At 44.9% G+C, this 13,614-nt stretch overlaps 1 protein-coding gene across 6 annotated transcripts in view; it reads right to left on the reverse strand.

Annotated features, from left to right (window-relative positions):
- The window catches only part of LOC148386927 (glypican-5-like), a 74,764-nt gene that overhangs the window by 43,718 nt on the left and 17,432 nt on the right, over positions 1-13,614 (reverse strand). For 5 of the 6 annotated variants that reach the window (XM_088396402.1, XM_088396400.1, XM_088396404.1 and 2 more), the window contains one exon: positions 6,373-7,076. In XM_088396402.1, the coding sequence (XP_088252528.1) occupies positions 6,373-7,076 (704 nt within the window). Of the gene's footprint in view, positions 1-6,372; positions 7,077-9,326; positions 9,783-13,614 lie in introns of those variants that run through there. The other variant, XM_088396405.1, reaches the window with a different exon arrangement.

A 13,614-nucleotide genomic window follows, 5' to 3' on the forward strand; every position in this document is an offset into this window, starting at 1 on the left:
CGAAGGATATCTAACGCTCTTCCAATCGGACACTAAGGAGGAAGACTTCGATGGTTTCAGTGCACAGGAGGAAGATGAAGCCGGCTCTTTTTTTACTTTTACTGGTATGTTTTTTTTAACCAGCCCTGTGTGCTGTGCTTCCGTGTTGCTGCTGTGTTGCTGCTGTGTTACCGCCGCGTCAGTCACTTTGCTGTTACTTCCGTGTTACTGCGGTATTACTGCCACGTCACAGGCAGTGTTTGGAAAGAAATGTTAAGGTATGTTATTAAAGCTTTAAAAAAAAAACTTTCTGTGTCCAGTCTTTCTTTGCTAATAACTCGCGTGCACACTTCCGCGTTGCTGCGGTACTACTGCTGCGTCACAGGCAATGTTTAGAAAGACATGTTCAAGTATGTTATTAAAACGTTAAAAAGGCTTTCTATGTACTGTCTCTCTTTGTAAAAAACTCGTGTGCACGTGCGGCTTATAGTCCGGTGCGGTTTATGTAAGAAAAAAAAAGACATATCCCTGAATTTTAGCTGGTGCGACTTATAATCCGGTGCGGCTTATAGTCCGGCAATTACGGTAGTATTTGAAATGAGAATAAGAGTTGTGAACTGGAATCTTCTAATATTAGCAGCTCCTGAACTTTGTTAAAAAAAAAAAAGCCATTTTAGCGGCGCTTTGGGAATTGAATATAGCTCTTATGGAACATCATCACAACGACCAACTCCCTGAAGGAAACAGAGTACAAACACTGCTGCTGTTGCAGTTTGCAAAATGACTCCCAAATGTTTTTTATTTGTCCCACATGGCTGTTTCATAAATTTGACATTGATAGTGTAAACATTATTTTTGGGAAGGTTAATTAGTGTTTTTCTTGGCTGTATGGGAACACATGAAAAAAAAAAAAAGCTGAGCAATGAAAGAAAAGTGGAAGCTTGTACATTTCTTTCAAACCGACTTGCTCGGATTAAGGACTGTAAACATGTCTCCCGATGACAAACTGCTACCTTTGAGTCATCCAAGTTCCTCTCAGCAAGTAACAACGTGAAAACAAAACGCATTAGCAGAAGCATTGAATTGCTTGATGAAACACTTCTTCATTAGCTGATTGCCTACATTGGGGCAGGCATAAGAAAGAAAAGGGCGATTCGAACTCCGGAGAATCTCCATGAAGCCACATAGTGAGCGGCTGACATGTATATTATACTGTATATGACTCCGATGGAAAGAGAAGAGAAACAACACTGTCCACATATTCATTCATCTCAGAGCTGACACATTCTCCCAATCCATAATCTACTACGTAGTATCTCTATGATGGATGATGGGCACTCAGACCATGTTTCTTCTCCAAACCAAGAAACAGCAAGACTATTTCCCACAACTGTAAATCGCACTTATTAGCATGACAATGTTGTTGTCTTTAACATCATTTGTTTTATCAAGAGTCAGTCAGTTTATTATTTTAGCCTGAAGTTGAAAGTACCTAACAATGCTGCTTAACTCAAAACTAGTGTTTTGTGTTTGTTCAACAGTTGAATGAGGATCATTGTGTATACTATATACTTGAAAAGCCATGCTGTTAATGACTTTGTTCAGTCTTCATCATAGACATCATTCCTATGGTGAACAAATCACTCGCTAATTGTGAGAGCTTTCCTCTTGACCGCTCCCAAAAAAGCCTTGGACCTGTTTGTATGATTTACGTTCATGACCTCACCTTCCATCATCATTTTCTCCCAAGAGTTTTATGCCATTATACTATTTCCATTTCTTTGGGCCCAACTCATGTCGTCTTAATTTTGCACTTTGTAAGCTATGTCAATCGGCCCGTCAGTCAGCACCGCCCTCCCCTCCCCTCCCAGCCTCTTTGTGATTTTTGTCTTGCATTGGAATGAGGTCATTGCTAATTAAAATGAGACTCAGACCCTAATATATCACAGGGACAAGTCCTTGAGATCTAAATCACTGGGGGGAACACTTTTTTCACTCACTCCACTTTGAGGGTTTATAGCACAGCGAAGAGAGCGAGCGACCACACCCAGCTTCAAACTGGGGTCCAAGCGGGGTACCAAACATGCAAAGGGACACATGGCGGCGGCGGCGGCGGTGGGCCAGGCTCGTTGGTACGGCCGCCTTAATCACAGACAGCATTGTAACCGCATTCGCTTCTTGATTGTTCCCCCCTAACTATGGGCGTTACTTTGAATTGAGCAAGTAACATTTTCCCCCCATCTTTAAGTACATAATCAGGAGAATTACAGGCACAAAGCATGGAAAACTATCTCGAGTTTTCTAACAAGGTGGTCAATAGACAGAATAAGGTCAAATGAGTTCCTTGTGTCTGGGATACAGTGGAGGCTATGAAGAGCATGTGGATTGAGGAATTTGTGTCCATTTGAAGCTGCCCAGTGAACCAGCAATTACCATTAAAATGCTAACACAGATGAGGGAGGCATCCATGAAAGTGTCACAGCTGTAGCCACAGCTGCACAGCATTACAACGACTCCAGTAAGTTTAGCAAGTGGAGATTTAAGGCTGCCCGACATCTGGCCCATGGTCACCCAGGTATCTCGTGCTGCTGCTGCTGCTGCTGCTGCTGCTGCTGCTGCTGCTGCTGCTGCTGATGTTGTGGTCTTGGAGACACACATACACACACATGGATGGATGGATGGATGGATGGCATGGGCTATTTAGGCTGGAAAATGGGAGAAACTGCTTGGGGTGGTGGTTGGAAAGAGACTAGATTTGTAAGTATTTAGAAGGGAAAAAAAAACGTTCTGTGAGCACAAAAGGCACGGTCAAAATGGAGGCACTAGAAGTGTTGAATCATCTCGTTGGCATTCAAATTGAATCAATTAATGGACATGAGGTCATCCGTCTTCCTCTGTCAACATTTATAGAAGCAAATAAAAATAAAAAAGGTCAAGCCATTCTCACCACCCTCAACTGCTGAGCGCACAGAAAACCCGCCCCGCCGTACCTCCACAAATGAGTCCGGCATTCATTCGTTCTTACTTTTTGCTATGTTTTCAGCAGTTATCTGTAAAACATGGCTCATACTCGGAAGGAAATCTCTGAATTCACTCAAGACGCTCTTTCATTTATGACCCAATACATATCTGGACTATGATTTCTTGTGTGACGTGAGTTCAGCCTTTTGATTCATGGTTCACAGAGAGAAACCATGTCCTCTGGACCACCGCCTTATGTTCTGCTCCAAATGTAATGGCTCGGCATTAAATCATGTGGTGATTGCTTGGTTAGGAACCATAAAGACGACATGTGGGATTTCTTTTTTGTGGTGTTGGAGGCTAATTTATATTGTCAGCATATTACACTCCCCAAGCACCAAAAGGAAGAGTGGAGGGGGAAAAAAAGGAAAAAAAAGAAGATATGTGAGGCTGTCTGAGCGAAGGCTGCACCCACTGTCATTAGCTAATGAAGCTTGAGGCTTAGACAGAATGCCAATGGCGCATACAACTTATAAAGATGAGTATAGATTGGCCGGGAGAATATTTGGTAGCGGTGAGCCTTGTCTGGACTCAAATATCGCATCCGAACGATCAAACAGCAATTCAGTTACGTTACTCCAAACCAGAAAAACATGATGCATAGTGTAAATTAAACGCTGCGAATAAACCAAAGAAAAGACATTTTCAGATGAAGCAGTATGTTTGCAGTTTGTAAAAGTGAAACCATGGCAACCTCTACCTTTGAGCCATTATTCCCATTCTTTCAAGCCTCAAGCTACATACATAAGCTCGAATGAGAAGCTGAGGGGAAAATACGTTTAGAAGGGCAGGCATGCAATATTTGGATTGGAAATATAGTATATCGTCAATGGTGAACCACGGAGCCTATTGAAAGGACGGTGAGAGACGGACGAATGTGTCGTCATGTGGCAGGACAAAGTGGTTCAGCCAAATATCTTGGCTCTTTAGCGAATATCAAGCAATTGCTATTCCAATTCAAGGCCTCGTTCATTGAAATGTGATCGTAATACCGTGTGACTTTGGAATTGAAACCGCAATTCAATGTTTCGATTCAAACTTCCGACTGAAATAGAAGCAGCGGCAAAATCCCCCGTCCTCCTGCTATATTGTTGTTACTCGTTAGCATGTCTCATTTGGGCTTACGCATTGAATGCTGCTTCGCAAGAGTGACGCCAGAGCACTAACCCGCAATGACTAATTTTGTAATGGAAACGCCACCGCCCCAAACGAACGCAAACGTAAAACCCAGTCCAGCTGTGCCAAGGAGAGGAGTATTTCACTTCACGTTGGAAAAAGGATGATCTTATAGCAAAAAATGGCCTCTTGAGCTCAGCAGAATCGAAGCGGAGAATGTTGAAGGCCACAGAGAGGACCACCGAGGCTCGGAGACATCATTTTCACAAAGGTCCCAAAGTTGGAGGAGGTTCTTTCTGTTTCTCCTAACGATGTCAACTCAACATAATCCAACCACAGACTCCCTCCCCTATAATCCATAAGCACTCCTTTTGACCCATACTCATGCTCCATCTCAACATGAGCAGTAATAATATTGCCAGCTGCATCGTTATCAATAACCGCCTTTCAGTCTTTTGCTAGTACTGTCAAAGGCCAGACGAGATAGATGTGTGTGTGTGTGTGTGTGTGTGTGTGTGTGTGTGTGTGTGTGTGTGTGTGTGTGTGTGTGTGTGTGTGTGTGCGTGTGCAGTATCAGTCTAGTGGTCCAAGTTACAGTATAGTGCAGAGTCTGTGTTGTGTGCATCACTTTAAGTGGCAGAGAGCAACCGCAAAAGGGCTTGGGGATAACATCCCAGTCAAAAACCGCACAGTCACAAGAATTCATTTCACTTTGTGTAAATAAATCATGTATTCTACGCGCTTGGCTTGTAAAAGATATACATTACAAAAGTAAACAGTAGGTCCGATCTGGCTGCTATTTGCACTTGATTGACTTTGCGTTAAGATGCTAATGATAATGTATCGTAAGAAATTGGCCGTTAAGTGTGTTTGCCTGGGAGGTGTCGAGGTGAAGGTGGGGACGCTGACACAGTAGTTCGACTTCACACTTTCCCTTGAAAGATCCCCGAGCTTTTCTTCAAACATTGGGATTTGAAAAAGGCCACCGCTAACACGGCTCCTACATTTCTCTGCGCATTCCGTCTCGTATTTTAGATGGGGTACGAGCACGAGAAGCGCACTTTCTTTCAATGTGGAAATCGATGTATTTTGCACTTCTGCTTCTTGCAGCATTCCAAGATGCAGAACATATTATTGGAGAATCCTAACAGGGTGTGTGTCATTTTGAGAATAACTGGCAAAGGAGACGGTAATTCAGTAAGGAGGAGGGCTTGATGCAAGAGCGGAGAAAATGGGAGCCACCGGTATCCGATTGGGAACACATTCTTTTCTGGCATCAATTCTCAAGGCCGTTTTCCAGATGACTGCCTCTCATTTATACGGCCTGCTTCAAACCCGTTTAATACTGCAGCACATTTGTTCCTGTGCTTGGCAACCCACTTGGACCGTTCGTTCCTTAAGAGAAGGCAAAGAAAAATTGCTTTCTCTTTCTGTTACCGCTGCATGTTGACCGGCTTTTGTCTGCACGTCCAGCCAATATTGTGTTGCTGTTTTTGGAATTTGTGATGATCTGTCACGTTCTTACCAGAACCGAACCTTCCTCTGGAATGATCTTCAATGTGCAACTGAGATGATCAAACTCATTGAGGTCTCCCGCAACACAACAATTTGTACCACACTTTGGCTGGCGAATATTACAAGGTAGATGTAACCGTGTGTTCATTTGAGCTTTGCTTAAAATGTCACATATTTGTAGGATTGCAAAATGGAACATAACACCTATAATGAGCCCTTCCTTATGTTGATTCAGTGCACAATAATACTAGCCAGGGTGTTTGAATCCAAGGAAAATTCGATTTTCTCTCTGGCAGTCTTCCGTTCAACTTTTGAGACTTGCAATAAGTCACAATCCAACCCTATGACTGCATCATAGTATATGACATGCATCAGCCAAACAAATCCCACTTCATTGGATTCCATTAAGAGTCAGTTCGGCACTCGACCAGCTAACAACTACAATTTTCGCCCTTTCGCTGCCTTGCTCGTTTGGAAAATCTCCCCCCCTTAACCTCAACTCCGTCCATCTGCCGTTCTTTGGCGCTGGCTTTGCGTTTTCTTTTCAGTATAAACACTATTTTTGTGTGAATAATTTGTGCAAGCATTAATGCAGTGCGCGGTGGCGGCGGCGGCAACGCTCTATCTTGCTCTATGCGGGTGGAAAAAAGATAGCTCCTAATCCACAAGTAGCCTTCAATCCCCTTCCAATCAATACATGAACTGGTGCCAAAGTAGTATATGAGGTTGCGGATTACTTACCGTGGCTGTGACGAGCGGGCCGTGAAACTGCGCGTAGAGCAAGGCCTCGTTCACGTGGTCCCGTACTCCCAGCAACGCCAGTTCCAGGCTGTGGTGGCCCACCATGGCGTGGGTCAGCTGTTCCAACAAGTCGCTATACCTCCTCCAAGGCCGATCCAGCTCGGACATACTGGCCAAGCAGCCGCGCATGACATTGAGACAATAGCCCACGCAGGGTTTGATGAGCGTCAAGCCTCGGCAATGGGAGCAGTAAACCATCTTCACCAGAGCCTTCAGACAGTCTTTCGTCAAGGCCAGGTGTTCAGTGGCGTTCAGCACCTCCAGCCCTTTGTCCAGGAATAGGCCCAATTGCCGGCCTACGCTTATGGCCTCGGATAACTCCTTGACCATGCCGGCCGGATGCCGGCCGAAAGGGTTGACGTCTTGCCTGATCATACGGAGACAGTCCATCATTTCCGTGTCCTCCGCCACGCTGCCTACCGTACCCGGGTTGATGAGTCGCGTATAGACGAGGGGGAAGATGTTATTAAAAAAATGGTGGACTGTCGTCTCCACTGACACGTTGGCCCCACGGAGATAAAGGGAGAGTGAGGAGAAGAGTTTGTTCACGTGGGGCAAAGCTTGACGAGAAAGTGGGGCGTAGGTCCCTTCCAGCAGAGAGCTCAGGTGTCCTTGTGAGAAGGAGACCAGGTACTGGAACATGTCTACAAAAGAGAAATGCAAGGGATTGAGAGGAATGAGCTCAAGTGCAAGCTTAGGTATCCAAAACCTGGCCTCCCTCCAAAGAACTAAGCTTAGCAATAATTAGCGTTGCAAAACCAGCGTCAATCTTCCTTTGAATATGATGGGGATATCATTTTTTCGGATGTCATCGCCCCAATACGTAAGGAGACCACCAAGTGAGACAGAAATGCAGACTCCAAACAGTCCTCTTAGACTCGAGCCCTAATCACAAAACACTCTGAGCCTAACAATGACCTCGGCGATTGTCATTTTCCAAACTGAGGGCATGTTATGTCTAAAAGGGTTTGCGTATGCAGGCTGCGGATGCTACGCGCTAGTTACACTTCTGGGATGTGATGTCAACTTAAAAGTATGCCTGGACATAAAGGAAGACTAGCAACGGTGGCGCCGCCTCGCATCGCCTCGCAACCCGCTGCGCTGCGTTTACAAAGGTTTGCATAAGTCGCTCTTGTTTCATCCTTCAAAACAAAATCCGTCGTGATCATTGTATAATGATAATTGCCACAGGTTTTGTCCGCGCGGGCATTATGTTATCATCAGCTTTCAGACAGAACGATAACATGGGTCAATCTCAACAGCTGCGCTAATACGTTTGACACACCACGGGGACTCCCGGCCGGCTAGTAAAGGGCACGTGGAAGACTCCACAAAATACAAGTGTCATTATCAGCCGCTCCCACCAAAACATTTCCACAAATTAGACCAAATATTTCTTCTGGTTGGGAAGAGCTTAAGAAGCTTTTGTCTTGATAAGACATTTATTGTCCTCAGCAATAATGCTGCCTTGTTGGACATTCTTAAATTCAAGCCGGAGTTTAGATTACAACACGGGCGGACATTGTGCGGTATGATTTGACCTCTTTATGTTTCAGTAGATAGCACGCACGCACGCGCGCGCGCACGCGCGCACACGCGCACACACGCACACACGCACACACACACACGTGTCCCTACCATACAATAGGGACAGCTGCCTCAAACTGTGGGGCGAATGCTCATCAGTTTGGATGCCATATGAAAGCAATATTTGCTCGAGTTACGGGGCACATCTGTCGCCCACCCCGAAAACACTACTTCACTACCCCCCTCTTCATGCATTAGTTAGTAAATACAAATGGCCTCAGGCTGTTGAATTTTTTTTTGTATATATAAATGTGGAGCGGGATTTAATTTGACGTAATTCTATCGAGTGTTTCTTTCTGAGCTGTGCCTCACTTCCAGCATCCCTGGAAGTCCCAATGAAATGAAGCCAGCGTGCGAGTGGAACAATGAAGGTCTATGTTTGGACTTTGTTAGTGGTGGCTGTGCCCCCAATTTGTCTACAGTGAGGGACAAATGGTGGAGACTGGCTAACACTACTTCACCTGGTGTTGGTGTCTTGAATAAATATCGTAAAAGTCACCCTGTCCAGACTGGAGACAGATTCTTCGAATTTAACATTTTAACTTGATACGATCACAAAACAAGACAAAAAGATGTGACTGGTTGCTGAAAAAAATTAGCAATAATTGCCGTATGATATCATTGTTATCATATTGATGATTGGGTTGTTGACTGTGAGGCTTGTCTGCGGGTTATAGCCATCATCAAAATATATACGTATCACTCAAGGCAGTTCACCACAGGTCATCACAGATAGTTTGTAAAAATGTGGTTGCAGTTCAGCTTGGGGTCTTTCCGCTTCTCGGAGCGGGCACCCACTGCTGTGAGGTCTGTCTGCTTGCTGCCAACTCGGGCCACAAGGCTCCACAAGGCTCCCCAAGGCTCCACAAGCACAAAAGACATCCATACCACAAGATATACCCGCCGACTCAAATGACACATAATTATATTAAAGTTGGCCTGAAGTCACCATGTTAGCAGATATCTTGTTCTACTGTTGCTCTGTCCGGTGTACATTGAAGGAAATTGCTTTGATTGAATTGGACTGTGTGTCGCTGTATCCATGTCGCAATTTGATGTATGTTATTGTCATGCAGAGGCCTGTTGTAACATTTTATATGAAGCATGAGGGAGGGGTTATTCTGTCCACCAAGACGTGGCTTGGATGGCAGAGAGTTTAATAGCCAGAGATCAAAAGGGCACGACTACAAGAAAGATGCCAGCGCAGTAGTGCCAATATGGCACCCAATTTTAAAATCTGCTCAGGCAGGAGTGCAGTCACGCAGCCCCGTCAGTCTCTCAAAGTTGCAAATCAATTGTTGCCTCACTTTTCAATTGAGGACCACTTATCCAGGGCAGGGGAGCTTTGTTAGCCAGCGCACGGTGAAAGTTGTGACGCTCTGTGCTAATTGTTAGCTGTCAGCATTGACTTTGTCGATGAAAGACGGAAATGACAGTCCCCAAAATGTACAAACTCCAAAAGAGTTAACAAAAAAGAACTAATATTTGTACAGGGAGTTTGAATAATGCAGAAGGCAAGGGAGAAGACATTTTGAAAAACCATCTGGATTCATTAGGCTCCTTGGGTCGGCGCACTTCTCTATCTTTCCGCTTCCGTTTCTTCCAACGTCCTCTGAATATGGACCTGACAAACGTCCACCTTTGTGAATACAATCCAGGGTGAAAGGAAACACCGAATCTCTTGACAAATCATTTTCAGCTTTTCTCTGTTCTTTGTCAAACGCTCTCCCACGCTCATGCTGACTCAGCGCCACCGCCGCCACCGCCGCCACCGCCTCAACTGTGATAAATCAAACAATTGCTGTGGGTTGCTCTGCACTTTGAGTGAGAACAAAACACAAGTAACCAAGAAAGGCAGCTTTGAAGACTCAACTCTCTTCCACAGGGCCTGAATCCACTTTTGAGCTCAGCTCACACACTGCAGGGGCTGCACATCATTACTGTGTCACATTCTCCCATTAGTTCTCCCATTAGGAAGCTGCTCTCAGTATTTTGAAATAGGGCCAAAGAATAGCAGCTTCAGAGCTTCATACTTTCCAGGATAACTTTGCAGGAAGGATCCCAAAAAGCGTATGGCTTTGGAAAATGTTCACCGGGGCGACCCGGTGACAAGTTTTCATCATAAAAAGGCAACTTCCCTTCACATTCTGCGTGGCACCGAGCGCTAAACTATCATTAAGGAGAGGCACTCTCTACAATATCAAAGTCAAAAGTAAAAATGGCAGTTGTCTGACTCAAGCCAGAAGTATAGTGTTACCTCGCTTTGCAACACAGTGGTCTTCTGAGGCATTTCAGTATTGTGAAAGATGAGTGTAAGCATGTCTGAGTTGAACTGAGCAGTATTGTTAGAGCGTGAGGGAGCCACGGCTTCAGTGCGCTTGCCAAAACCCAGCACAGACATGCGGCACCACACAGCCTAGCCTGCACTGACGCAGGCAGGCAGGCAGGCAGGCAGGCAGGCAGGCAGGCAGGCAAGCAGGCAGGCAGGCAGGCAGCCAGGCAGCCAGGCAGCCAGGCAGCCAGGCAGCCAGGCAGCCAGGCAGCCAGGCAGCCAGGCAGCCAGGCAGCCAGGCAGCCAGGCAGCCAGGCAGCCAGGCAGCCAGGCAGCCAGGCAGCCAGGCAGGGAAAATGGAAAATGCCCTTTGGTTGAAAAGGAATAGAAATCTGTCACTAATGAATGTGATCATTCATATTCGCCTTTTCTTTTCTTTTTTAGTTATTGCTCAGCAAAGCGGCTCTTGATCTTGGTATCTGTTTTAAATCAAAGTGTTTCCATGGATAGAAGTGTCATCATGTGTTAGCAAGTTTTTTATTCCGAAAGTTGGAACCTGAAACTGCAGTTTCTTTCCAATTTGAATCTTTTTAAGGGCTAAGCAAAATAAAAGTTACCCTAAATGAGATTATTGCTTTTTTTATGACTTTTACCACTAATGTAAACATTGAAAACATTACACACTTGCATAACATTTTACCTTTTGATCACAAGTGACAAGCATATGGCAGTTAGCCACTTGGCAACTAACACTTAATGGCTTTCTTATTGGAGACTTATGCGAGATGTTAACCGAGCAGTCTAAACCTTCAAGTTAAACTTTAAAAAAAAAAAAAAAAAAAAAAAAAAAAAAAAAAAACAGACACGACACTACTCAGAATCAACAAATCAATTCTCAGGAGGAGAATGGATGGAAATGAAAACAAAACAAAAACAAAATAAAACAAGTGTTGGGAACAACTTAAAAGAAGCAACACAGAACAAAACAAGCACAGTTATGAATCCCTTGATGCTGCTTAAAAAGACATTTCGTAAAGTGCAGATGACGGTTCAATATAAAATGAATACGGCATTTAAAGGGGGATACACACATCCTAATTTTACACATCTTAAGTCGTTTTTAAAAAGTAACACACCGGAGAAATGCTGTCCCGATGTGTACTCACAAAATGACCAAAGCGAATTATAGCTGATATTGCTTTAGTTCTAAAAAGTGCCATCTAGTAGTTACAAGTCACAACAAATGATGACTTATTTGCTATTAGATCAGTTCTTTTGCTCTTCCAACACAAATAGCGATGACGGTAGCCGTGGAGCTCGGAGATGCTGACTTGCCAAAGCATCGTCGTCATCGACATTGATTGAAAAAAATGAGACACATGAAGTTTACTTTCCTATTACACTTTCCAAGAGCAAACTGGTTGATTAGATGACTTCATGTCGAGTCGCATTACATGACAACGTTATTTAGCCGAGCAAAGTTAATGTCATCCGTAAATGTTAAGTGACAAGCGCGCCCTCGCTCGCTCGTTAGCTATGCTATCCTGTCGGCCAAAAATGTGCTTCTGTCTGACAACCTGTAGTCGTGTTTGCTAACCACGGGCCGGCCGTCGATGATAATGGTTGCAATTCGTGTGAGGCCAAATGTCACGTTTAAATCTGCTGTCGTACTATATACCATCAGTAAAGGAATGATTTGCTCGGTCAGAAAACTGTTGTATAAATAAGGATAGCTCCACGGAAAACCGCGAGCCTTTTCTCAAAGCAGATGACTGTCGTAAAACCAAGACTGACCAGTGAGAGACAGCGTGGTGCCATGAGGGAGCCAGACCACCGGAAAACAGAAAAGTGTCGTAAGAGAAGGAACAAAATAGCAGAAGCTAGGGTACCAGTCTGCTTGCTGGATTGAAAATATTTGACAAACGGCCTAACAAACTCCAAATGGAGGAATTGAAGGAATTCAATCTTACCATTGCAACATGATGATAATTCCATCATTTCACACAATGTGGCATGAACATGGAGCAGCCCGAATGAGTTTCTCACAAGGCCGCAGGTTTTCAGCACGTGCTTCTGTATTTTTAAATCATATCTGTGATGTGCGTGGATAGGATTACACGTGCGCGGCAATGTGATAATGAGGTAGGAGACACCCATTAATGCCACAGAGGCTGCTGCTGCTGCGTCATTCCCGTCTTGGCAAACAGCCGCAATTGGTCATCGCCTCGCATCTTCTCAGGAAAAAGCATCTTAATCCCCGTCGCCAGCTTTGGTTTCACCACGCACATACGCGGCATAGTGACATGTGTGTGGATTACATAGGCCCGTTTTAATGAGCAAAAAACACAGTACAGAGAAACATCTCTCACCCGGCACCGCACGGCTTAGGTTTCGACCGAGAGCCGGCAAAGCGTTTAATGGTAATACACTATTGATACGATAAAGAATCAGTCTGTTGAATCTTGCGCAGCCAAGCGCAACAGTCTAAAAGGAGGAGGGTGACTCGTTCGTCCGACGTCAGATATGTCGGCCATGTTTGTGTAACCGGTGAGAGGTGCCGCACTGACAAACGTGGTTTCCTTTGAAAACGGATCAATTCAATGGCAAATGTCGATTCACTTGCGATGTTTTATCAAGACAGAAAGTTTAAGTGAAAGATGACCCAAAGTTGTGACAATCTCTCCTCATCAGTATTATCGTAAAGAAAAATTCAACCCACCAAAGATAAACAATTCCACAAATGCCAGGGCATATTCAGGGTACACTGCTGTAATGCAATGGGGGGGTCAGAGGGAGCCATCTGAGGGAGCATCAATGCTATCCGCACGGGCCAGAGAGCGGAAACATGATCGTAGGCCGCTCAACGAGCAGACGAGAGAAGGACGCTGGCAGAGGAGACGGTGGGGCTGAGGAGGGAGCCTGGCCCGGGGCATGTTCAAATTCCTCATACCACCAAGGCCAGCATGGGGGCAGACTGTTGACAGACTGACCGACAGCACCCCTGGTCAAGCATTAGAAAGGCCAAGGGTCGACTGTAACCCCTGGTTTCTCTCAACTTTATTGCCGTAGAAATCACAATGATGTCGCTGATACAAGGTTAAGGTGCGGCACGTGGCGCACACGGTGACCAATGCGATGGAATGAAAACACACACTGAGCCATCCGGAAGCCCTGTTGTCACTTAGCCTAAATCGAGATTCGTCTCGATGTATAATATAAAAGTGGCGGTGAACTTGTCATCTCGTGCACGTCATCGCTATGCCTGTCACTATACGTCACTGGCATAAATCGACAAACAAGATCCAATAGTGTACCAAATCAAT

This window comes from Syngnathus floridae, chromosome 14, assembly GCF_059516105.1.
Source record: "Syngnathus floridae isolate MCC-2025c chromosome 14, RoL_Sflo_1.0, whole genome shotgun sequence".
NCBI lineage: Eukaryota > Metazoa > Chordata > Actinopteri > Syngnathiformes > Syngnathidae > Syngnathus > Syngnathus floridae.